Source organism: Crinia signifera, chromosome 1 (assembly GCF_055691185.1).
Source record: "Crinia signifera chromosome 1, ASM5569118v1, whole genome shotgun sequence".
NCBI lineage: Eukaryota > Metazoa > Chordata > Amphibia > Anura > Myobatrachidae > Crinia > Crinia signifera.
In genome coordinates, this window is record NC_139217.1 from 471,411,463 (window position 1) to 471,436,170 (window position 24,708).

A 24,708-nucleotide genomic window follows, 5' to 3' on the forward strand; every position below is an offset into this window, starting at 1 on the left:
GCTACAGAGGCCCCCATCACCCACAGGGGCCCCGCATATAGCAGTATACTGATAGTCACTGCAGGCTACAGAGGCCCCCCATCACCCACAGGGGCCCCGCATATAGCAGTATACTGATACAGTCTCTGCAGGCTACAGAGGTCCCCATCACCCACAGGGGCCCCGCATATAGCAGTATACTGATAGTCACTGCAGGCTACAGAGGCCCCCATCACCCACAGGGGCCCCGCATATAGCAGTATACTGATAGTCACTGCAGGCTACAGAGGCCCCCCATCACCCACAGGGGCCCCGCGTATAGCAGTATACTGATACAGTCACTGCAGGCTACAGAGGCCCCCCATCACCCACAGGGGCCCCGCATATAGCAGTATACTGATAGTCACTGCAGGCTACAGAGGCCCCCGTCTCCCACAGGGGCCCCGCGTATAGCAGTATACTGACAGTCACTGCAGGCTACAGAGGCCCCCATCACCCACAGGGGCCCCGCATATAGCAGTATACTGATAGTCACTGCAGGCTACAGAGGCCCCCCATCACCCACAGGGGCCCCGCATATAGCAGTATACTGATACAGTCTCTGCAGGCTACAGAGGCCCCCCATCACCCACAGGGGCCCCGCATATAGCAGTATACTGATACAGTCACTGCAGGCTACAGAGGCCCCCGTCTCCCCCAGGGGCCCCGCATATAGCAGTATACTGATACAGTCACTGCAGGCTACAGAGGACCCCCATCACCCACAGGGGCCCCGCGTATAGCAGTATACTGATAGTCACTGCAGGCTACAGAGGCCCCCCCGTCTCCCCCAGGGGCCCCGCATATAGCAGTATACTGATACAGTCACTGCAGGCTACAGAGGCCCCCGTCTCCCACAGGGGCCCCGCATATAGCAGTATACTGATAGTCACTGCAGGCTACAGAGGCCCCCCATCACCCACAGGGGCCCCGCATATAGCAGTATACTGATACAGTCACTGCAGGCTACAGAGGCCCCCCATCACCCACAGGGGCCCCGCGTATAGCAGTATACTGATACAGTCACTGCAGGCTACAGAGGCCCCCCATCACCCACAGGGGCCCCGCGTATAGCAGTATACTGATAGTCACTGCAGGCTACAGAGGCCCCCGTCTCCCACAGGGGCCCCGCATATAGCAGTATACTGATAAAGTCACTGCAGGCTACAGAGGCCCCCGTCTCCCCCAGGGGCCCCGCGTATAGCAGTATACTGATACAGTCACTGCAGGCTACAGAGGCCCCCCATCACCCACAGGGGCCCCGCGTATAGCAGTATACTGATAGTAACTGCAGGCTACAGAGGCCCCCGTCTCCCACAGGGGCCCCGCGTATAGCAGTATACTGATAGTCACTGCAGGCTACAGAGGCCCCCGTCTCCCACAGGGGCCCCGCATATAGCAGTATACTGATACAGTCACTGCAGGCTACAGAGGCCCCCGTCTCCCCCAGGGGCCCCGCGTATAGCAGTATACAGATACAGTCACTGCAGGCTACAGAGGCCCCCCATCACCCACAGGGGCCCCGCATATAGCAGTATACTGATACAGTCACTGCAGGCTACAGAGGCCCCCCATCACCCACAGGGGCCCCGCATATAGCAGTATACTGATAGTCACTGCAGGCTACAGAGGCCCCCCATCACCCACAGGGGCCCCGCATATAGCAGTATACTGATAGTCACTGCAGGCTACAGAGGCCCCCCATCACCCACAGGGGCCCCGCATATAGCAGTATACTGATACAGTCTCTGCAGGCTACAGAGGCCCCCCATCACCCACAGGGGCCCCGCATATAGCAGTATACTGATACAGTCACTGCAGGCTACAGAGGTCCCCGTCTCCCCCAGGGGCCCCGCGTATAGCAGTATACTGATAGTCACTGCAGGCTACAGAGGCCCCCGTCTCCCACAGGGGCCCCACGTATAGCAGTATACTGATACAGTCACTGCAGGCTACAGAGGCCCCCGTCTCCCACAGGGGCCCCGCGTATAGCAGTATACTCATACAGTCACTGCAGGCTACAGTGGCCCCCCGTCTCCCACAGGGGCCCCGCGTATAGCAGTATACTGATACAGTCACTGCAGGCTACAGTGGCCCCCCCGTCTCCCACAGGGGCCCCGCGTATAGCAGTATACTGATACAGTCACTGCAGGCTACAGAGGCCCCCGTCTCCCACAGGGGCCCCGCGTATAGCAGTATACTGACACAGTCACTGCAGGCTACAGAGGCCCCCCGTCTCCCACAGGGGCCCCGCGTATAGCAGTATACTCATACAGTCACTGCAGGCTACAGTGGCCCCCCGTCTCCCACAGGGGCCCCGCGTATAGCAGTATACTGATACAGTCACTGCAGGCTACAGAGGCCCCCGTCTCCCACAGGGGCCCCGCGTATAGCAGTATACTGATACAGTCACTGCAGGCTACAGAGGCCCCCGTCTCCCACAGGGGCCCCGCGTATAGCAGTATACTGATACAGTCACTGCAGGCTACAGAGGCCCCCGTCTCCCACAGGGGCCCCGCATATAGCAGTATACTGATACAGTCACTGCAGGCTACAGAGGCCCCCGTCTCCCCCAGGGGCCCCGCATATAGCAGTATACTGATACAGTCACTGCAGGCTACAGAGGCCCCCCATCACCCACAGGGGCCCCGCGTATAGCAGTATACTGATAGTCACTGCAGGCTACAGAGGCCCCCCCGTCTCCCCCAGGGGCCCCGCATATAGCAGTATACTGATACAGTCACTGCAGGCTACAGAGGCCCCCGTCTCCCACAGGGCCCCCGTGTCTAGCAGTATACTGATAGTCACTGCAGGCTACAGAGGCCCCCCGTCTCCCCCAGGGGCCCCGCATATAGCAGTATACTGATACAGTCACTGCAGGCTACAGAGGCCCCCGTCTCCCACAGGGGCCCCGCATATAGCAGTATACTGATAGTCACTGCAGGCTACAGAGGCCCCCCATCACCCACAGGGGCCCCGCATATAGCAGTATACTGATACAGTCACTGCAGGCTACAGAGGCCCCCCATCACCCACAGGGGCCCCGCGTATAGCAGTATACTGATACAGTCACTGCAGGCTACAGAGGCCCCCCATCACCCACAGGGGCCCCGCGTATAGCAGTATACTGATAGTCACTGCAGGCTACAGAGGCCCCCGTCTCCCACAGGGGCCCCGCATATAGCAGTATACTGATACAGTCACTGCAGGCTACAGAGGCCCCCCATCACCCACAGGGGCCCCGCGTATAGCAGTATACTGATAGTCACTGCAGGCTACAGAGGCCCCCGTCTCCCACAGGGGCCCCGCGTATAGCAGTATACTGATAGTCACTGCAGGCTACAGAGGCCCCAGTCTCCCACAGGGGCCCCGCATATAGCAGTATACTGATACAGTCACTGCAGGCTACAGAGGCCCCCGTCTCCCCCAGGGGCCCCGCGTATAGCAGTATACAGATACAGTCACTGCAGGCTACAGAGGCCCCCCATCACCCACAGGGGCCCCGCATATAGCAGTATACTGATACAGTCACTGCAGGCTACAGAGGCCCCCCATCACCCACAGGGGCTCCGCATATAGCAGTATACTGATAGTCACTGCAGGCTACAGAGGTCCCCATCTCCCACAGGGGCCCCGCATATAGCAGTATACTGATACAGTCACTGCAGGCTACAGAGGCCCCCGTCTCCCCCAGGGGCCCCGCATATAGCAGTATACTGATACAGTCACTGCAGGCTACAGAGGCCCCCCATCACCCACAGGGGCCCCGCGTATAGCAGTATACTGATACAGTCACTGCAGGCTACAGAGGCACCCCATCACCCACAGGGGCCCCGCGTATAGCAGTATACTGATACAGTCACTGCAGGCTACAGAGGCACCCCATCACCCACAGGGGCCCCGCGTATAGCTAGCAGTATACTGATACAGTCACTGCAGGCTACAGAGGCCCCCCATCACCCACAGGGGCCCCGCGTATAGCTAGCAGTATACTGATACAGTCACTGCAGGCTACAGAGGCCCCCCGTCTCCCCCAGGGGCCCCGCATATAGCAGTATACTGATACAGTCACTGCAGGCTACAGAGGCCCCCGTCTCCCACAGGGGCCCCGCATATAGCAGTATACTGATAGTCACTGCAGGCTACAGAGGCCCCCCATCACCCACAGGGGCCCCGCATATAGCAGTATACTGATACAGTCACTGCAGGCTACAGAGGCCCCCCATCACCCACAGGGGCCCCGCGTATAGCAGTATACTGATACAGTCACTGCAGGCTACAGAGGCCCCCCATCACCCACAGGGGCCCCGCGTATAGCAGTATACTGATAGTCACTGCAGGCTACAGAGGCACCCCATCACCCACAGGGGCCCCGCGTATAGCTAGCAGTATACTGATACAGTCACTGCAGGCTACAGAGGCCCCCCGTCTCCCACAGGGCCCCCGTGTCTAGCAGTATACTGATAGTCACTGCAGGCTACAGAGGCCCCCCGTCTCCCCCAGGGGCCCCGCATATAGCAGTATACTGATACAGTCACTGCAGGCTACAGAGGCCCCCGTCTCCCACAGGGGCCCCGCATATAGCAGTATACTGATAGTCACTGCAGGCTACAGAGGCCCCCCATCACCCACAGGGGCCCCGCATATAGCAGTATACTGATACAGTCACTGCAGGCTACAGAGGCCCCCCATCACCCACAGGGGCCCCGCGTATAGCAGTATACTGATACAGTCACTGCAGGCTACAGAGGCCCCCCATCACCCACAGGGGCCCCGCGTATAGCAGTATACTGATAGTCACTGCAGGCTACAGAGGCCCCCGTCTCCCACAGGGGCCCCGCATATAGCAGTATACTGATACAGTCACTGCAGGCTACAGAGGCCCCCCATCACCCACAGGGGCCCCGCGTATAGCAGTATACTGATAGTCACTGCAGGCTACAGAGGCCCCCGTCTCCCACAGGGGCCCCGCGTATAGCAGTATACTGATAGTCACTGCAGGCTACAGAGGCCCCCGTCTCCCACAGGGGCCCCGCATATAGCAGTATACTGATACAGTCACTGCAGGCTACAGAGGCCCCCGTCTCCCCCAGGGGCCCCGCGTATAGCAGTATACAGATACAGTCACTGCAGGCTACAGAGGCCCCCCATCACCCACAGGGGCCCCGCATATAGCAGTATACTGATACAGTCACTGCAGGCTACAGAGGCCCCCCATCACCCACAGGGGCTCCGCATATAGCAGTATACTGATAGTCACTGCAGGCTACAGAGGTCCCCATCTCCCACAGGGGCCCCGCATATAGCAGTATACTGATACAGTCACTGCAGGCTACAGAGGCCCCCGTCTCCCCCAGGGGCCCCGCATATAGCAGTATACTGATACAGTCACTGCAGGCTACAGAGGCCCCCGTCTCCCACAGGGGCCCCGCGTATAGCAGTATACTGACACAGTCACTGCAGGCTACAGAGGCCCCCCGTCTCCCACAGGGGCCCCGCGTATAGCAGTATACTCATACAGTCACTGCAGGCTACAGTGGCCCCCCGTCTCCCACAGGGGCCCCGCGTATAGCAGTATACTGATACAGTCACTGCAGGCTACAGAGGCCCCCGTCTCCCACAGGGGCCCCGCGTATAGCAGTATACTGATACAGTCACTGCAGGCTACAGAGGCCCCCGTCTCCCACAGGGGCCCCGCGTATAGCAGTATACTGATACAGTCACTGCAGGCTACAGAGGCCCCCGTCTCCCACAGGGGCCCCGCATATAGCAGTATACTGATACAGTCACTGCAGGCTACAGAGGCCCCCGTCTCCCCCAGGGGCCCCGCATATAGCAGTATACTGATACAGTCACTGCAGGCTACAGAGGCCCCCCATCACCCACAGGGGCCCCGCGTATAGCAGTATACTGATAGTCACTGCAGGCTACAGAGGCCCCCCCGTCTCCCCCAGGGGCCCCGCATATAGCAGTATACTGATACAGTCACTGCAGGCTACAGAGGCCCCCGTCTCCCACAGGGCCCCCGTGTCTAGCAGTATACTGATAGTCACTGCAGGCTACAGAGGCCCCCCGTCTCCCCCAGGGGCCCCGCATATAGCAGTATACTGATACAGTCACTGCAGGCTACAGAGGCCCCCGTCTCCCACAGGGGCCCCGCATATAGCAGTATACTGATAGTCACTGCAGGCTACAGAGGCCCCCCATCACCCACAGGGGCCCCGCATATAGCAGTATACTGATACAGTCACTGCAGGCTACAGAGGCCCCCCATCACCCACAGGGGCCCCGCGTATAGCAGTATACTGATACAGTCACTGCAGGCTACAGAGGCCCCCCATCACCCACAGGGGCCCCGCGTATAGCAGTATACTGATAGTCACTGCAGGCTACAGAGGCCCCCGTCTCCCACAGGGGCCCCGCATATAGCAGTATACTGATACAGTCACTGCAGGCTACAGAGGCCCCCCATCACCCACAGGGGCCCCGCGTATAGCAGTATACTGATAGTCACTGCAGGCTACAGAGGCCCCCGTCTCCCACAGGGGCCCCGCGTATAGCAGTATACTGATAGTCACTGCAGGCTACAGAGGCCCCAGTCTCCCACAGGGGCCCCGCATATAGCAGTATACTGATACAGTCACTGCAGGCTACAGAGGCCCCCGTCTCCCCCAGGGGCCCCGCGTATAGCAGTATACAGATACAGTCACTGCAGGCTACAGAGGCCCCCCATCACCCACAGGGGCCCCGCATATAGCAGTATACTGATACAGTCACTGCAGGCTACAGAGGCCCCCCATCACCCACAGGGGCTCCGCATATAGCAGTATACTGATAGTCACTGCAGGCTACAGAGGTCCCCATCTCCCACAGGGGCCCCGCATATAGCAGTATACTGATACAGTCACTGCAGGCTACAGAGGCCCCCGTCTCCCCCAGGGGCCCCGCATATAGCAGTATACTGATACAGTCACTGCAGGCTACAGAGGCCCCCCATCACCCACAGGGGCCCCGCGTATAGCAGTATACTGATACAGTCACTGCAGGCTACAGAGGCACCCCATCACCCACAGGGGCCCCGCGTATAGCAGTATACTGATACAGTCACTGCAGGCTACAGAGGCACCCCATCACCCACAGGGGCCCCGCGTATAGCTAGCAGTATACTGATACAGTCACTGCAGGCTACAGAGGCCCCCCATCACCCACAGGGGCCCCGCGTATAGCTAGCAGTATACTGATACAGTCACTGCAGGCTACAGAGGCCCCCCGTCTCCCCCAGGGGCCCCGCATATAGCAGTATACTGATACAGTCACTGCAGGCTACAGAGGCCCCCGTCTCCCACAGGGGCCCCGCATATAGCAGTATACTGATAGTCACTGCAGGCTACAGAGGCCCCCCATCACCCACAGGGGCCCCGCATATAGCAGTATACTGATACAGTCACTGCAGGCTACAGAGGCCCCCCATCACCCACAGGGGCCCCGCGTATAGCAGTATACTGATACAGTCACTGCAGGCTACAGAGGCCCCCCATCACCCACAGGGGCCCCGCGTATAGCAGTATACTGATAGTCACTGCAGGCTACAGAGGCACCCCATCACCCACAGGGGCCCCGCGTATAGCTAGCAGTATACTGATACAGTCACTGCAGGCTACAGAGGCCCCCCGTCTCCCACAGGGCCCCCGTGTCTAGCAGTATACTGATAGTCACTGCAGGCTACAGAGGCCCCCCGTCTCCCCCAGGGGCCCCGCATATAGCAGTATACTGATACAGTCACTGCAGGCTACAGAGGCCCCCGTCTCCCACAGGGGCCCCGCATATAGCAGTATACTGATAGTCACTGCAGGCTACAGAGGCCCCCCATCACCCACAGGGGCCCCGCATATAGCAGTATACTGATACAGTCACTGCAGGCTACAGAGGCCCCCCATCACCCACAGGGGCCCCGCGTATAGCAGTATACTGATACAGTCACTGCAGGCTACAGAGGCCCCCCATCACCCACAGGGGCCCCGCGTATAGCAGTATACTGATAGTCACTGCAGGCTACAGAGGCCCCCGTCTCCCACAGGGGCCCCGCATATAGCAGTATACTGATACAGTCACTGCAGGCTACAGAGGCCCCCCATCACCCACAGGGGCCCCGCGTATAGCAGTATACTGATAGTCACTGCAGGCTACAGAGGCCCCCGTCTCCCACAGGGGCCCCGCGTATAGCAGTATACTGATAGTCACTGCAGGCTACAGAGGCCCCCGTCTCCCACAGGGGCCCCGCATATAGCAGTATACTGATACAGTCACTGCAGGCTACAGAGGCCCCCGTCTCCCCCAGGGGCCCCGCGTATAGCAGTATACAGATACAGTCACTGCAGGCTACAGAGGCCCCCCATCACCCACAGGGGCCCCGCATATAGCAGTATACTGATACAGTCACTGCAGGCTACAGAGGCCCCCCATCACCCACAGGGGCTCCGCATATAGCAGTATACTGATAGTCACTGCAGGCTACAGAGGTCCCCATCTCCCACAGGGGCCCCGCATATAGCAGTATACTGATACAGTCACTGCAGGCTACAGAGGCCCCCGTCTCCCCCAGGGGCCCCGCATATAGCAGTATACTGATACAGTCACTGCAGGCTACAGAGGCCCCCCATCACCCACAGGGGCCCCGCGTATAGCAGTATACTGATACAGTCACTGCAGGCTACAGAGGCACCCCATCACCCACAGGGGCCCCGCGTATAGCAGTATACTGATACAGTCACTGCAGGCTACAGAGGCACCCCATCACCCACAGGGGCCCCGCGTATAGCTAGCAGTATACTGATACAGTCACTGCAGGCTACAGAGGCCCCCCATCACCCACAGGGGCCCCGCGTATAGCTAGCAGTATACTGATACAGTCACTGCAGGCTACAGAGGCACCCTATCACCCACAGGGACCCCACGTATAGCTAGCAGTATACTGATACAGTCACTGCAGGCTACAGAGGCCCCCCATCACCCACAGGGGCCCCGCGTATAGCAGTATACTGATACAGTCACTGCAGGCTACAGAGGCCCCCGTCTCCCACAGGGGCCCCGCGTATAGCAGTATACTGATACAGTCACTGCAGGCTACAGAGGCCCCCCATCACCCACAGGGGCCCCGCGTATAGCAGTATACTGATACAGTCACTGCAGGCTACAGAGGCTACCGTCTCCCACAGGGGCCCCGCGTATAGCAGTATACTGATACAGTCACTGCAGGCTACAGAGGCCCCCGTCTCCCACAGGGGCCCCGCATATAGCAGTATACTGATACAGTCACTGCAGGCTACAAAGGCCCCCCATCACCCACAGGGGCCCCGCGTATAGCAGTATACTGATACAGTCACTGCAGGCTACAGTGGCCCCCCCGTCTCCCACAGGGGCCCCGCGTATAGCAGTATACTGATACAGTCACTGCAGGCTACAGAGGCCCCCCGTCTCCCACAGGGGCCCCGCGTATAGCAGTATACAGATACAGTCACTGCAGGCTACAGAGGCCCCCCATCACCCACTGGGGCCCCGCATATAGCAGTATACTGATAGTCACTGCAGGCTACAGAGGCCCCCGTCTCCCACAGGGGCCCCGCATATAGCAGTATACTGATACAGTCACTGCAGGCTACAGAGGCCCCCGTCTCCCACAGGGGCCCTGCATATAGCAGTATACTGATACAGTCACTGCAGGCTACAGAGGCCCCCCATCACCCACAGGGGCCCCGCATATAGCAGTATACTGATAGTCACTGCAGGCTACAGAGGTCCCCGTCTCCCACAGGGGCCCTGCGTATAGCAGTATACTGATACAGTCACTGCAGGCTACAGAGGCACCCCATCACCCACAGGGGCCCCGCGTATAGCAGTATACTGATACAGTCACTGCAGGCTACAGAGGCACCCCATCACCCACAGGGGCCCCGCGTATAGCAGTAAACTGATACAGTCACTGCAGGCTACAGAGGTCCCCCTGTCTCCCACAGGGACCCCACGTATAGCAGTATACTGATACAGTCACTGCAGGCTAGAGAGGCCCCCCATCACCCACAGGGGCCCCGCGTATAGCAGTATACTGATAGTCACTGCAGGCTACAGAGGCCCCCGTCTCCCACAGGGGCCCCGCGTATAGCAGTATACTGATACAGTCACTGCAGGCTACAGAGGCCCCCCATCACCCACAGGGGCCCCGCGTATAGCAGTATACTGATACAGTCACTGCAGGCTACAGAGGCTACCGTCTCCCACAGGGGCCCCGCGTATAGCAGTATACTGATACAGTCACTGCAGGCTACAGAGGCCCCCCGTCTCCCACAGGGGCCCCGCATATAGCAGTATACTGATACAGTAACTGCAGGCTACAAAGGCCCCCCATCACCCACAGGGGCCCCGCGTATAGCAGTATACTGATACAGTCACTGCAGGCTACAGTGGCCCCCCCGTCTCCCACAGGGGCCCCGCGTATAGCAGTATACTGATACAGTCACTGCAGGCTACAGAGGCCCCCTGTCTCCCACAGGGGCCCCGCGTATAGCAGTATACTGATACAGTCACTGCAGGCTACAGAGGCCCCCGTCTCCCACAGGGGCCCCGCGTATAGCAGTATACTGATACAGTCACTGCAGGCTACAGAGGCCCCCCGTCTCCCACAGGGGCCCCGCGTATAGCAGTATACTGATACAGTCACTGCAGGCTACAGAGGCCCCCCATCACCCACAGGGGCCCCGCGTATAGCAGTATACTGATACAGTCACTGCAGGCTACAGAGGCCCCCCGTCTCCCACAGGGGCCCCGCGTATAGCAGTATACTGATACAGTCACTGCAGGCTACAGAGGCCCCCGTCTCCCACAGGGGCCCCGCGTATAGCAGTATACTGATACAGTCACTGCAGGCTACAGAGGCCCCCGTCTCCCACAGGGGCCCCGCGTATAGCAGTATACTGATACAGTCACTGCAGGCTACAGAGGCCCCCCGTCTCCCACAGGGGCCCCGCGTATAGCAGTATACTGATACAGTCACTGCAGGCTACAGAGGCCCCCGTCTCCCACAGGGGCCCCGCGTATAGCAGTATACTGATACAGTCACTGCAGGCTACAGTGGCCCCCCCGTCTCCCACAGGGGCCCACGAGTATAGCAGTATACTGATACAGTCACTGCAGGCTACAGTGCCCCCCCCGTCTCCCACAGGGGCCCCGCGTCTAGCAGTATACTGATACAGTCACTGCAGGCTACAGCGGCCCCCCCGTCTCCCACAGGGGCCCCGCGTATAGCAGTATACTGATACAGTCACTGCAGGCTACAGTGGCCCCCCCGTCTCCCACAGGGGCCCCGCGTATAGCAGTATACGGATACAGTCACTGCAGGCTACAGCGGCCCCCCGTCTCCCACAGGGGCCCCGCGTATAGCAGTATACAGAGAGAACGTGGCCAGTAAAGTTGGCATTTGCTCATGGACCAAACAATGCGGCTGATGCAGACTTGTTAGCTAAGAAGTAATGTTGGGTGGCAGCGCTTGAATTTATTGCAACAATATAACCTATAAAAGCACTTGGACGGATTGTACACATAGAAATACATTTTAATAAACACTTGAATGTTGACCAATCTCTTATATATTTAGCCAGATCTGTCATTCATCCCCTGTGTAGCTAACATTCCCGCCCGGCAGGATACACAAACCCGCCCCCCCCAGGGAAAAGTGTTCTATGTGTATAACGTTCTACACATCCCACCCCCATGACATCACCTCCCCCCGCCCAGCCAGGGCTACAGTACACGCCCACCATGCACCATTACTCCACATCCACCATCCACCATTACTTCCGAACCCCCTCCTCTGCCAGCAACCCCCCGGACACCCACGACCCCCCTCCCGCGATTCGCGGCGCCCGCCCTCCCGCTATTCACGGGACCCCCCCCTCCCCCCATTCGCGGCACCCCCGCGACCCCCCTCCCCCCCATTCGCGGGACCCCCGCAACACCCCCCCCTCCCCCCATTCGCGGGACCCCCGCGACCCCACCTCAACCCATTCGCGGGACCCCCGCGACCCCCCCTCCCCCCATTCGCGGGACCCCTGCGACCCCCCCTCCCCCCATTCGCGCCCCCCCCCACGACCCCCCCTCCCGCTATTCACGGCACCGCCCGTGACCCACCCCTCCAGCGATTCACGCGCCCCCCCACCCCCTCCAGAGATTACCACTTTTTAATTAAACAAAACAATACAATACAATACACACCCCCTTCCAAATCATATGCTCTCTATTTAACACATTTCACCTATAACTCAAGTTGCAATACAGGCCATCTTACATACAATTCTAACCATATGTCTCACAATACAAACGTTCACAAATTAAGGGGGCGCAGCCCCTTACGACGGTGTGAAGAGCGCCCGCAGGGCGCGATGAATCACCTAGTAGTATTAATATATTACTAATATATATAATAAAATGCTAAGCATGAACAATACACTCGTCATAGATAGACAGATCTCCTGCACAGTTCCTGCTATCCGTACTGGTAAGCCCGCTCGGAAAAAAAAGCTTTGAAGGCTATTCTGTTACCTTCTGTGTCTGTGCATGTGTGAGAAAGAGCTGTAGTTTTACTCTCAGCCAGCAGATGGCGGTGTTCCAACTCACTGACACTAGACAGATATAGAGGATTGGATGTTCTATACCGAGGAACACCCAGAACAAATTGCAGGTATATATGTTGTCTAGAACACCCCCTCTGGGTATAGACACACACTCACAGTGACATCACATGACATCATCACCTTTGCGGATGTCATCAGCAAAGGCGTCTCAGAACCACCTGCCAGCACAGAGTACTGAGGGCAAGTGGTAACGTCATCCCAGATGCTTTCCCTGCCGGCTTGGAGCAGAGGACCCAGCGGCAGCACAGCCAGCTAACATCAATAACAGCACCCAGCTATTACTGTGGGCAAGCGGAGACCTGGGCGCATTAATACCCATGCCTACGAGACTTGTACAGAGAGAATGTGCGGGGTATCCTATTAGCAGCGGTGCTCTCCGATAAATGGAAACCACATCAAATGACCATCGCTCACTAATTTGTAATATCCAGACATTTTTATCATCACAGAAAAATACGATAAATCGACAAGTGTGCTTGAAAAACTTAATGGACTATAAGTAAATACACCAGATCCTGTGCCAGCAGAACAATGATCGTCTGGCCTGGTTCTATTGCCCGCACACACTGTTTAACCGCAGCTACAGTGACGTCCCTGGCAGTGCAGCGGTTGGAGCTTGTATAACTGGGAGAGAGGTGGCGATAACTGGGCATTGTGGGTGGCAGTTCGGCGTCACAGACTATTCTGTATGAATATTGGGAGATACCCGGATAACAATGCACACACAGAAGAGATCAGACTCCTGGGCTGGACCCAACATTTGACCCTCTCAGGTCGGTCCCCGGCCCAGGAGAGATGATGGACCGGACAGGACACTAATACGTCCATCAGGAGTCACCTGCGGACGGCATCTTCATCAATACGCAGAAACCGATCGCTGTAGCGGGAAAGCAGGTCCCTGAATAAGAAGTACGTCCCAGCGCAGCCAGCGGGGTATAAATACACCCTCTTATGACACTAATTGCAGGACAGAAAAATCCTAATTCCAGAACATTTTTAGTATGTGCAGCAATTGCACAAGGGATCATTAGCGGTTTTGATTTCGCTCTGCTAATAATGAGTGTGAACAGGGCACAAAGGAAAATTACAGCTAATCAGAGAGACAATGACTTCTGCTTCATGTAAGGAGTCAGATGGAAAGGACTGGGGAGAAATGCAGCTTTTAACACCAGTTGTGCCTCAGCGGGGAACGTGCTGGATCACAGATAGAGCAGATGGAGTACAGCATGTAACTTAGTGAAATCCTTTCCTCTGAGTCCACTAAGGGCCACTGGGACCATAGGGTACCGAGTCTACTCTGGGACGTCACCTCTTCCCGTATTATCAGTGTCTTACACATCTCAGTCCTGCCGGAACACAATTATTCTCTAACTGAGCCCCAGAGGACAGAAACACACTAGACCAATATCCAGGCATTATATCTGCAGTGTCTAGGTCGACAGTCAAAAGGTCGACAGTCAAGAAAGGTCGACATCCGTTGTTTGTGATTTTAATTTGTAAAAAAACAATGTATTCATACAGTACTCTACCATCCATGTGCGCATAGAGTTAGTGGTGTCCAACTTGGAACTCGCGAGCTACCAGTAGATCACAGTAGTAATTTCGGTGTCTCACTTTTACCGCTTTCATATCGTAAAATGCACTTACAGGCCCCTACAGCGACCCGGCAATAGTACCTGCGGGGACGGGGCAGAGCGGCATCCGGGGCGAGGGAGGTGGCGGACACTGCATCAAGCCTGCCTCCTCCATTAGTATGAACGGGAACAGTGTCGCTCGACCCGATTAACCGTTCACACCGCACAGTAAACCAACAACGAAGCAGTAAGAACCCTGCTTGTTTTTTACTGGTTCGTAATGCCGGGTTGCTGTCGGCTTGCTGGACCTGTTGGTAAACCCTTTCAGATCACACCTATTCCCAGGTCAAACTGGCAATAAACTGTCATGTCCCTGGTAATTAGGTGGGATCTGAAAGGGGTATTCGCTACAGCACTGCTGAGTCACCTAGGATGAAGGGGTGTGGTATAGGGTTCCGAAAGTCATATCCTGACTGGCCGAACCCAGACAGCATGGTGAGAGCAACAAAGCCCCTTGTTGGATCGCTGCGCTGCAGGCACGGTGGCTCTCTATGCCCGCCACCTATTCTATTCGCCCTCTATGGGGGTCGTGGACCCCCACAAGGGAGAATAGTCGGTGGCCGTCGGGACCCCATGTGTCAGGGTTTTGACTGTCGGGGTCCTTGATGAAGTGCCTCTACTCAGGATCTGACCTCAGGTGCCACCACAAGGCAGGAATCCAGTGTCAGTGTCCTATAGCAGACCTGAGGCTGCCCTGGGGACCCGCGCCAATACACACCACCAGAAACGGCTGGCGGGAGACGGGAGCACAGCTAACGCTACCACAGCGGAGGTAAATGGGAGTCACTGCAGGATGGAGAGGGGATCCGCAGGTGGGGGTCAGACTGGCGTGGTTGGCCCAGAGCTGGAAGTTGGCCGGAAAGGTAACGCAGACAACATGGGAAATTACCGCGGGGAAGAGATGATTTACTCCGCTTGCACCCAGCTCTGACACCCTCCGGCCCGAGGACACTGACCCGCCAATGGAGCTACCAGTGAGAGGACAGAAATGGATCAAATACGTCAGAGAGATAGATGCCCATAACAGTCTAGCAAAGTCTATGAACTAATAAAGAATATGGCTGGTTGCTATGGGTAACTTCACCAAATCAGGATTGATACATATCCCCATTAGTGAGATATTTAGGCCAGGTCAGGCCTGTGCTCCCTACAGGATGGGGAATGGGGATTGAGGAGAGATAAAGTAATTGTACACATATAAACGTACATTTCATTCATGTCAGCAGTCAGGGTTACATACTAGGTAACAGGAAGTTCCGATATGAAGGAGAATGAGCACACAAAGGGACAGAAGTCTCTGACATCTATACACCAGCATCATCGTACCCACCGGCGCTCTCAGGAACACACAGATACTGTAGAGGCACGAAGAAAACCGGTGTAATGCCACGTCCTGGCAGCCTAAAGCCTGTGACTAAGCGATGAGGTTTCCTTACATCAGATCCAAGCTTAGCGAGGGATTAAACCGCACTGCGACCTAATACTACTGACGTGCCGCACACACAGAGCTCCTCACAGTGCCTGAGGGCCCTGCTCTCGCCAACTACAGTACTGTATGGGCTCTGCAGAGGGATGTCTTGCAGAAGGAGATAGAACTCCGAGACGCAGCAGAAGTCTCATTATCAAACGTACACAGCTGTAACACGTAAGCGAACGATAACGGGCACAATGCTGTGTGCAACTCTGTATAGAGAAATGTGACTTTGCTGCATTAGAGAAAACAGAATGTCCTCTGTGTATATCTGGGGATATAATGCTGCAATGTAATACACTATAGCCGCACTGCACAGGGTGGGAACACAGTTTTTGCAGTCATTGCATGGAGGACAAATACTGGTCGCTTTTGCATGTAGCATCCAAGATGGCTTCCACACTGGTGACCTACCCTCCTCCTATATCAAGCGTGTAGACAGGATTAATATTTCTATAATGGTGTTTCCATCCCCTGTATTATGTGGGTTCCTCTGGTGTTCAGGACAGCGGCTCTTCCACCGATATGTAACCAGAAAGTGGAAATGTGCATCCAAAGGACAAGACCCAAACTCTTCCAGGTCTGACATGGGGACACGCCTTATGCGAAAAGGAAGGGTGTGACCTCCCCGCACAACAAGTATCACCCCATACTGCGCCTCTCCATCTTTTATCTTATCCCAGTGGTGACGAGGACACTACAGTGACATAAATGCAATCTGTTTTATATCATTTGGCTGGAACATTGGTCACTACTATTAAAACCATATTGGGAGGAAGGGGGGGGGGGGGTGGCGAATACATCGGAGAAGTAACTCAAAGCCACAAAAACTGCTGGGCATTTCCCCATGTGAGCGACCCAGCGACTGAAATTCTGAATCAGCCCCTATAAGCAAATCCTTACCTGTATCTCCCTGCTAGCATCCATTTCTCTATCTGATCTTACTAAGATCTGCAGCTCCTCTCCGCCGCACACCGCCGGCTACCTTATAGATAATATTTCATATACAGTATGCACTAACAGCCGCAGCTCCTCTCCGCCGCACACCGCCGGCTACCTTATAGATAATAATCACATACAGTATGCACTAACATCCGCAGCTCCTCTCCGCCGCACACCGCCGGCTACCTTATAGATAATAATCACATACAGTATGCACTAACATCCGCAGCTCCTCTCCGCCGCACACCGCCGGCTACCTTATAGATAATAATCACATACAGTATGCACTAACATCCGCAGCTCCTCTCCGCCGCACACCGCCGGCTACCTTATAGATAATAATCACATACAGTATGCACTAACATCCGCAGCTCCTCTCCGCCGCACACCGCCGGCTACCTTATAGATAATAATCACATACAGTATGCACTAACATCCGCAGCTCCTCTCCGCCGCACACCGCCGGCTACCTTATAGATAATAATCACATACAGTATGCACTAACATCCGCAGCTCCTCTCCGCCGCACACCGCCGGCTACCTTATAGATAATAATCACATACAGTATGCACTAACATCCGCAGCTCCTCTCCGCCGCACACCGCCGGCTACCTTATAGATAATAATCACATACAGTATGCACTAACATCCGCAGCTCCTCTCCGCCGCACACCGCCGGCTACCTTATAGATAATAATCACATACAGTATGCACTAACATCCGCAGCTCCTCTCCGCCGCACACCGCCAGCTACCTTATAGATAATAATCACATACAGTATGCACTAACATCCGCAGCTCCTCTCCGCCGCACACCGCCGGCTACCTTATAGATAATAACCCCTTCCCGACGGGGCATTTTTTGTTAATTTTTTTTTTCCTCGCGTTCAAATAAGCGTAACTTTTTTAATTTTCCGGCTATATAGACACATGAGGGCTTTTGCGGGACAAGTTGTACTTTTTAATGGTACCATTTACTATACCGTATAATATTCTGGGGAATCAGGAAATAATTCAATGTGGGGTAAAAAGAAAAAAAAACGCAATTCCACAATTTTGCGCTGGTTACGTTTTTTTTGGAGTTCATAGTTCGTTTAAAATGATGGGTTATCTTTATTCTATGGGTCGTTACGATTCCGGTGACACCAAACTTATATAGTTTTCGTTACGTTTTACCACTAAAAAAAAAAATAGAAAATTTTACGGTTTTTCTAATTTGCGTCGCCATGTTCTGCGGCTTATAACTTTTTTATTTTTCCACCTACGGACCTGGGTGAGGGCTCATTTTTTGCGGGCTGAAGTGTACTTTTTAATTAATACCATTATGGGATATGTGCGACTTTCTGATCTCTTTTAGTTACTTTTTTTGGGGTAGGCGATGCGACCAAAAAACGTAGTTTTGGCGTTGGGAATTTTTTTCCGTTTACGCCTTTAACCGTGCGGGATAACTAATGTTATATTTTAATAGATCGGACTTTTAGGAACGCGGCGATACCAAATATGTTTATTTTTTTTATTTTTTATTTATTTTTATTTGTGAAATGGGGAAAGGGGGGTGATTTGAACTTTTAATATTTTTTTATTTTTTTTTTATTTTTAAACTTTTTTTTTTTTTTTTTTTACTTTTACTACAAGGCCCCCTAGTGTACTTGACCACTAGGGGGCGCGATCGCCTGTACTAGGTTCAGCCATAGAGCTCTATGGCTGAACATAGTGATTTTCAGCACTTCCTATTACATCCTGCCTCAGGCAGGATGTAATAGGAATGCTGACATGGCCAGCACAGGGGTCTACATTAGACCCCTGGCTGCCATGGCAACCGATCGGCACCCTCCGATCTCGCCGCGGGGGGCCCCGATCGGCGCCGGAGGGGGTCGCCCCCCCTCCGATCAGCTATTTAAGCACTGCGGGCGCTTTGCCCGCGGTGCTTAAAGGGTTAAACGGCCACGATCGGCGAACTCGCCGCTCGTGGCCGTGAGAGCAGGTACCTGGCTGTAATATACAGCCATTACCTGCTCTCTTTCAAGCCAGCTCACTCCGTGAGCTGGCTTGATTCCCCCGCAACCGACATATGACGTAAATGTACGTCATATGTCGGGAAGGGGATAATCACATACAGTATGCACTAACATCCGCAGCTCCTCTCCGCCGCACACCGCCGGCTACCTTATAGATAATAATAACATACAGTAGGCACCAACATCCGCAGCTCCTCTGTGCCGCACACCGCCGGCTACCTTGTAGATAATAATCACATATGCACTAACATCCGCAGCTCCTCTCCGCCGCACACCGCCGGCTACCTTATAGATAATAATCACATACAGTAGGCACCAACATCCGAAGCTCCTCTCCGCCGCACACCGCCGGCTACCTTATAGATAATAATCACATACAGTATGCACCAACATCAGCAGCTCCTCTGTGCCGCACACCGCCGGCTACCTTGTAGATAATAATCACATATGCATTAACATCCGCAGCTCCTCTCCGCCGCACACCGCCGGCTACCTTATAGATAATAATCACATATGCACTAACATCCGCAGCTCCTCTCAGCCGCACACTGCTGGCTACCTTATAGATAATAATCACATATGCACTAACATCCGCAGCTCCTCTCCGCCGCACACCGCCGGCTACCTTATAGATAATAATCACATATGCACTAACATCCACAGCTCCTCTCCACCGCACACCGCCGGCTACCTTATAGATAATAATCACATACAGTATGCACTAACATCCGCAGCTCCTCTCCGCCGCACACCGCCGGCTACCTTATAGATAATAATCACATATGCACTAACATCCGCAGCTCCTCTCCGCGGCACACCGCCGGCTACCTTATAGATAATAATCACATATGCACTAACATCCGCAGCTCCTTCCGCCGCACACCACCGGCTACCTTATAGATAATAATCACATATGCACTAACATCCGCAGCTCCTTCCGCCGCACACCACCGGCTACCTTATAGATAATAATCACATATGCACTAACATCCACAGCTCCTCTCCGTCGCACACCGCCGGCTACCTTATAGATAATAATCACATATGCACTAACATCCGCAGCTCCTCTCCGCCGCACACCACCGGCTACCTTATAGATAATAATCACATATGCACTAACATCCGCAGCTCCTTCCGCCGCACACCACCGGCTACCTTATAGATAATAATCACATATGCACTAACATCCACAGCTCCTCTCCGCCGGCTACATTATAGATAATTATCACATAGTGGTGCCACACATATACACCAGCAACCCGCGGTGCCGCACATACACACGAGCAACCCGCGGTGCCGCACATACACACGAGCAGCCCGCGGTGCCGCACATACACACCAGGCCAGGCATGCCGAACTTACAAGTGGAATTTCTCCTCCCACACCGGATTCAGGTTCCCGTATATCGTCTTCGTTCTCTTCTTGGTCTTTCCCACTTGTACAGTGACGTAAGGATCACTGGAGCCAGTCTTGTCTTTGGCTTGTAGACCCTGAGCACACAGAACTGGGAGGGAGGAGAGATCCGTGTGAGGTCGCCTTATGTACAGGTATCAGGTATAGAAACTACACAGGGAATGCAGGCGCACACGCTAAACACTGAGAACGCCTTGCAAGTGTGTTACGGGTGTGTTAAAGGAGGGTCTTTCAGTGGCCCTACTCCGGGGAGGGGGGGGGTTGTAGCGTAAGCCGCAGATATGTGCGAGTCAGACTCAGACCCTTAAACTTATAACATATAAGAATTACACAACATGCAGCGCAGTATGGCAAGCTAGCCTGTTTTATACCACTTCCATTACATCTACCCCAAATTCCCTGGCACCCCCCTTACTTCCACAATGTACAGATGTGTCCATGTACATCTAGCCTACTCTACAGTTAAATGGCCACTGGGCGCCTTTTTTGCGATTTTTTCTGTTAAACAACATCTTATTTGAGTGAAGAGGCAGCTTCTGCAGAGTAAACTGATATACAGCATGCCTATATTAGGCGTGTGACTGCCGCATGCTGTATATCATATTTTAGTCAACAGAAGCTGCTTGTGCTTTCTATAAGCTCCGCTTTGCAAATAAGATGCTACTTGATGAAAAGTTTGCAAAAAAAGACACTCGACAATATAGTCACACACAGGTCGCGTGTTATGCATAACATGACAAAATACTGGTCGGGAAAGTGGTGGAAAAGAAATTTGGGCTCAGCATACGGCTACATATATAGCTCTGACCATTACTGCAAGGGCAGAAGCAAGACTCTGCACAGGTTCCGCCGCAGATCTGTCACCGCAGCAGACTCACCGGTGATCGTGATCTTGGCGGACCACTTTGACGTGCCATCCAGAACACTTTGCTTCACAGTCTTCATCTGTTGCGCATGAGCCACTTTTCCCACACTAAAGACATCTCTGATGACGTCAAAGATCTCTGGCTTGTTCCTCTCCCGGATCTTCATTCGGTCCTTCATTGCCATGATGATGTTCTGAGTTCGGTCCTCCGCGCCGTGCTTGGAGCTCTTCTCCGCAGCACCTGCCGAGCACAAGACACATGGAGGCCATCAATATAAACGGAACAGACACCGACAGGAGACCGCATGTTATATAGAGAATATTGCATGTCTTCCCAGCCAGTCCGTCAGCGATGTCTTTTAAGGTTCTAGAAAATGTTCTTATTGTTTATTGCAACTCTCTCCCGGTCACTTCTCACTATCTGGCCTCAGGAGAACACGGTACCCCACTGCGCATATCTATTCCATATAATGATCTACTGCGCCACACGTGGATCTGCCTTATACCATATGTAATGTATCGCTGCACATAAACCAGCAACGCAATGAGAAAGAGATGAGGCTGTGGATCAGCTGCTCACCAATGGGGCAGAATACAGAATACTCTACTCCGCACTGGGGTCCGATCCTGCAAAACCGCCAAGAGCTGTAACCGGCGTTCGTCTGTCCATGAGGACTAATGTCATTGTCTCCTAAGGGAGGAACCGGATCTAATCTCCGGATCACTCTTGCGGCAGTCCTACTACTGAAAGGTCTCTATGGAATATTAAACACCCCACACTAGCATAGGAGACAACGTTCCTCAATTTTACTAGGGACACAATACTTTGTACAGGTTATGGCAAACCTGTCCACCATCAGAGAGATGGGTGTCCGGTAAGCCCAATGACTTCTTCCTTGAAGCTGAAAGCCATGGACAGTGGACAGGGGGCTGTACCAGCCCAGGCAGCACTTACGTTGTAGGCAGTCAGCATTCAGTAAGTCTTGGCACTTCTCGTGACACTTGACGCCACATTCGGAGCAGCGCATCCCTTGCCTGGCGATCCCCCACAGCAAACCCTCACACTCATAGCAGTAGGTGGGGGTAGTGGCGGTCCACACCTCGAAGTTGTGGGGCGTTGTGCAGGAGATGGGGTAGATTAAGGCTTGGAGAGTTTTCTTGTACACGTGCGATTTCTGAAACACAAGCAGAGAGGAGACATCAGCTGGTGCCGCCCAGCTCATAGGGCAAAGGTCGGGTGTAACAACATGGCCGCTGTGCATCAGAGTAACCACAATACGCTCCTACACATTTGTGTTATTACTTGGATCCCACTACTGCGGTGGTTCCCAAACTGGGGGTACGCTGCAGAGCGGTTGGGGGTACTTGAAAATAATATTGTTATTGGAGATGAACCACTGTGTGTCATTTCTGGTTCCATTTGCAGCGTCATCGCCGTCTCCTCGTGTTCTTGCCCGACCAGCAATACACTGGGAGCTACCTGTGCTGCCCTCAGACATAAGTGATCATTTGTCCTGCGCTGGCATGGGTGGAGAAAGCCGCGGCATTAATCTACAGGTATGAGACTGTACACAACCAGCAGCCAGACACAGGGGGGCCCGATTCCTGACCGCACACTGCTCCTCCTTAATATAAGGACAAGCATACCGCTCACTTCCACAAGTACTGTGGATATTTCACATTGAGAGGAGGGGTAATTATAAATGAACGGCCTAATCAGGGTGTACAGGAAAGATAAAAGGTTGGGAACCGCTGCACTACTGTACTGGTGACACAATACAGACCCCCCCCCCCCCATGCACAGCTCAGTGAGATACGGATCTCACACCCTCTGACGCCACTAAAGACAACATTGAAATAATACTATTCGGGTCGTACTTGAATGCGGGCGAGTTTGTGCTGTACGTCAAGCACCTCTATTAATAATCCAGCCATGATGAGATAAGATGAATGACTTAATGGTGCCATCTTTACATGACAGTTATAGGCCAGGTGCCGAACATTTCCCTTATGGTATTAACATATGGTAAGAAAAGCCCCCACACGCCTCCTCCTATAACATATACTCTGTGATCTCCAAGGATGAAGCTGACATTTCTTGGATGCGCACATAGTATTCGCTGTCTTCTGTGTAATGAACAATGCCCAGCCTGGTTCAATGATGTGTGCGGTCAGAGGGAGAGAAATGTGCCCACCCACGGGCAGATGTGCCAGTCTCAGCAGCCATACCCGCACTAGCACTTAGCTGGCAGAGAGCTGGCATTACACTGAGGCACAGTAGACAGAACAGGAACATACAGGCCCTACAGATTGTGCAGCTCTGTATCACGGCGCCCATCAATAAATAACTATCCTGGCACTACCCATAAACCGTAGAGCGGGGGTTAACGCACTTCTTACTATGGCTAAGTCAACGCGATGATGAGGGTCAACATTAATACCCACGGCAGCGCCTGCGTGTGGTGGGTTGCCATAAAAGGGTGAGGGAAAAGAAGCGGTCGGCATAATCCCAACATCTTTCCACGTATCTTGTGCCCAGGTTTCATTTACCCACTCACAACAGGAAACGTAACTCCCCTAAGAGGTCTCCGAGTCCATGGTAAGCCCGTTCCATGAGACGGTAGTTCAGGCCCTGGAGGAAGAAAGCTTACCAGGTCTTCGTCCTTGAGAGAAGTTCGTGTGGCCATGGCGGAAGTGATGCCGGCTTTCCTAGACTGGACCAGGGACTGCGGAGAACAATAACAAGTCATTTCTTAGTCATTCATAATGATTCCTTATTTACCCCACATTGGGGTATTGCTAAGAAGATTCCAGCTGCGGGATTCTGGGCGGTGACCTGCAGAGACGCCAGGTGCTAGATCAGAGGCGCTACGGATCACTGCGTGCGGTCATGGGATATTAGGGGGCTGATTCTGAGGCAGATACGGGCGCAGAAGGCGGGGTTTGCGCACAGTATGGTTGTTCATTTACACATTTTATTGCCTCTGTGTCCTAATTGAAGTCACAGTTAGTGTCACATTGTGCGACACAGAAGCAGCCACTAAATGCCCAAATACACCCAGAGGGATGGGAGTGGGGGTTAGAAGGGATTTAGGCATGAGCACAGTTGTATCTTCTGCAGGTCACTGTCCGAAGCCGGCAGCGGTGCCGGATCTATCCATCCGTGTCATCGGATGAAAACATACATACATTAAAAAACAAAAAGCAGAAAATGAAACAAAATGAAGCATTAAAATAAATATCTGTAGGGGGTACGGCCAGGTGGGACGGGGATCTTCATACATGCGCAGGAGGGACCAGTGCGATGCCCGGATTTGCTTTAGGCCCACAGGTGTGTGCAATCAGCTGGTGTACTGGAATACATGTATGGGGGGGGGGGGAGCAGGTGTAACATGTCTGAATGTGAGCAGGGACTCGCATTCAGCGCCCATCACTGAGTATAATGGACCCGCTGGAGTGTAGACTGCAATGTATACGGGTCTACGTTGCCGACACCATTCATTGCATGCAGTGTGATAGGCTCCAAATACTGACTACTCTATGGTCCAATTACAGGGGTACAGGGTAACCTCCACCCACAAACTCCTGAGACATGTAATGGGTCAGAAACAGACAGTTGCTGCCAGTGGATAGGAGGATGGTTACATCTCTTATATATTTAGCCA

General features: G+C 54.1%; 1 protein-coding gene across 6 annotated transcripts in view; it reads right to left on the reverse strand.

The window, feature by feature from the left end:
* UNC13B (unc-13 homolog B) overlaps positions 1-24,708 on the reverse strand; it is a 314,963-nt gene that overhangs the window by 85,527 nt on the left and 204,728 nt on the right. For all 6 annotated transcript variants that reach the window (XR_014453376.1, XM_083155406.1, XM_083155407.1 and 3 more), the window contains 4 exons: positions 23,695-23,769; positions 21,999-22,218; positions 21,057-21,284; positions 20,128-20,269 (listed from right to left, as the gene is read on the reverse strand). Coding sequence is in view for 5 of the 6 variants with exons in the window: in XM_083155406.1 (XP_083011532.1) it covers positions 20,128-20,269; positions 21,057-21,284; positions 21,999-22,218; positions 23,695-23,769 (665 nt within the window). In the remaining variant the exon portion in view is untranslated. The remainder of the gene's footprint in view (positions 1-20,127; positions 20,270-21,056; positions 21,285-21,998; positions 22,219-23,694; positions 23,770-24,708) is intronic.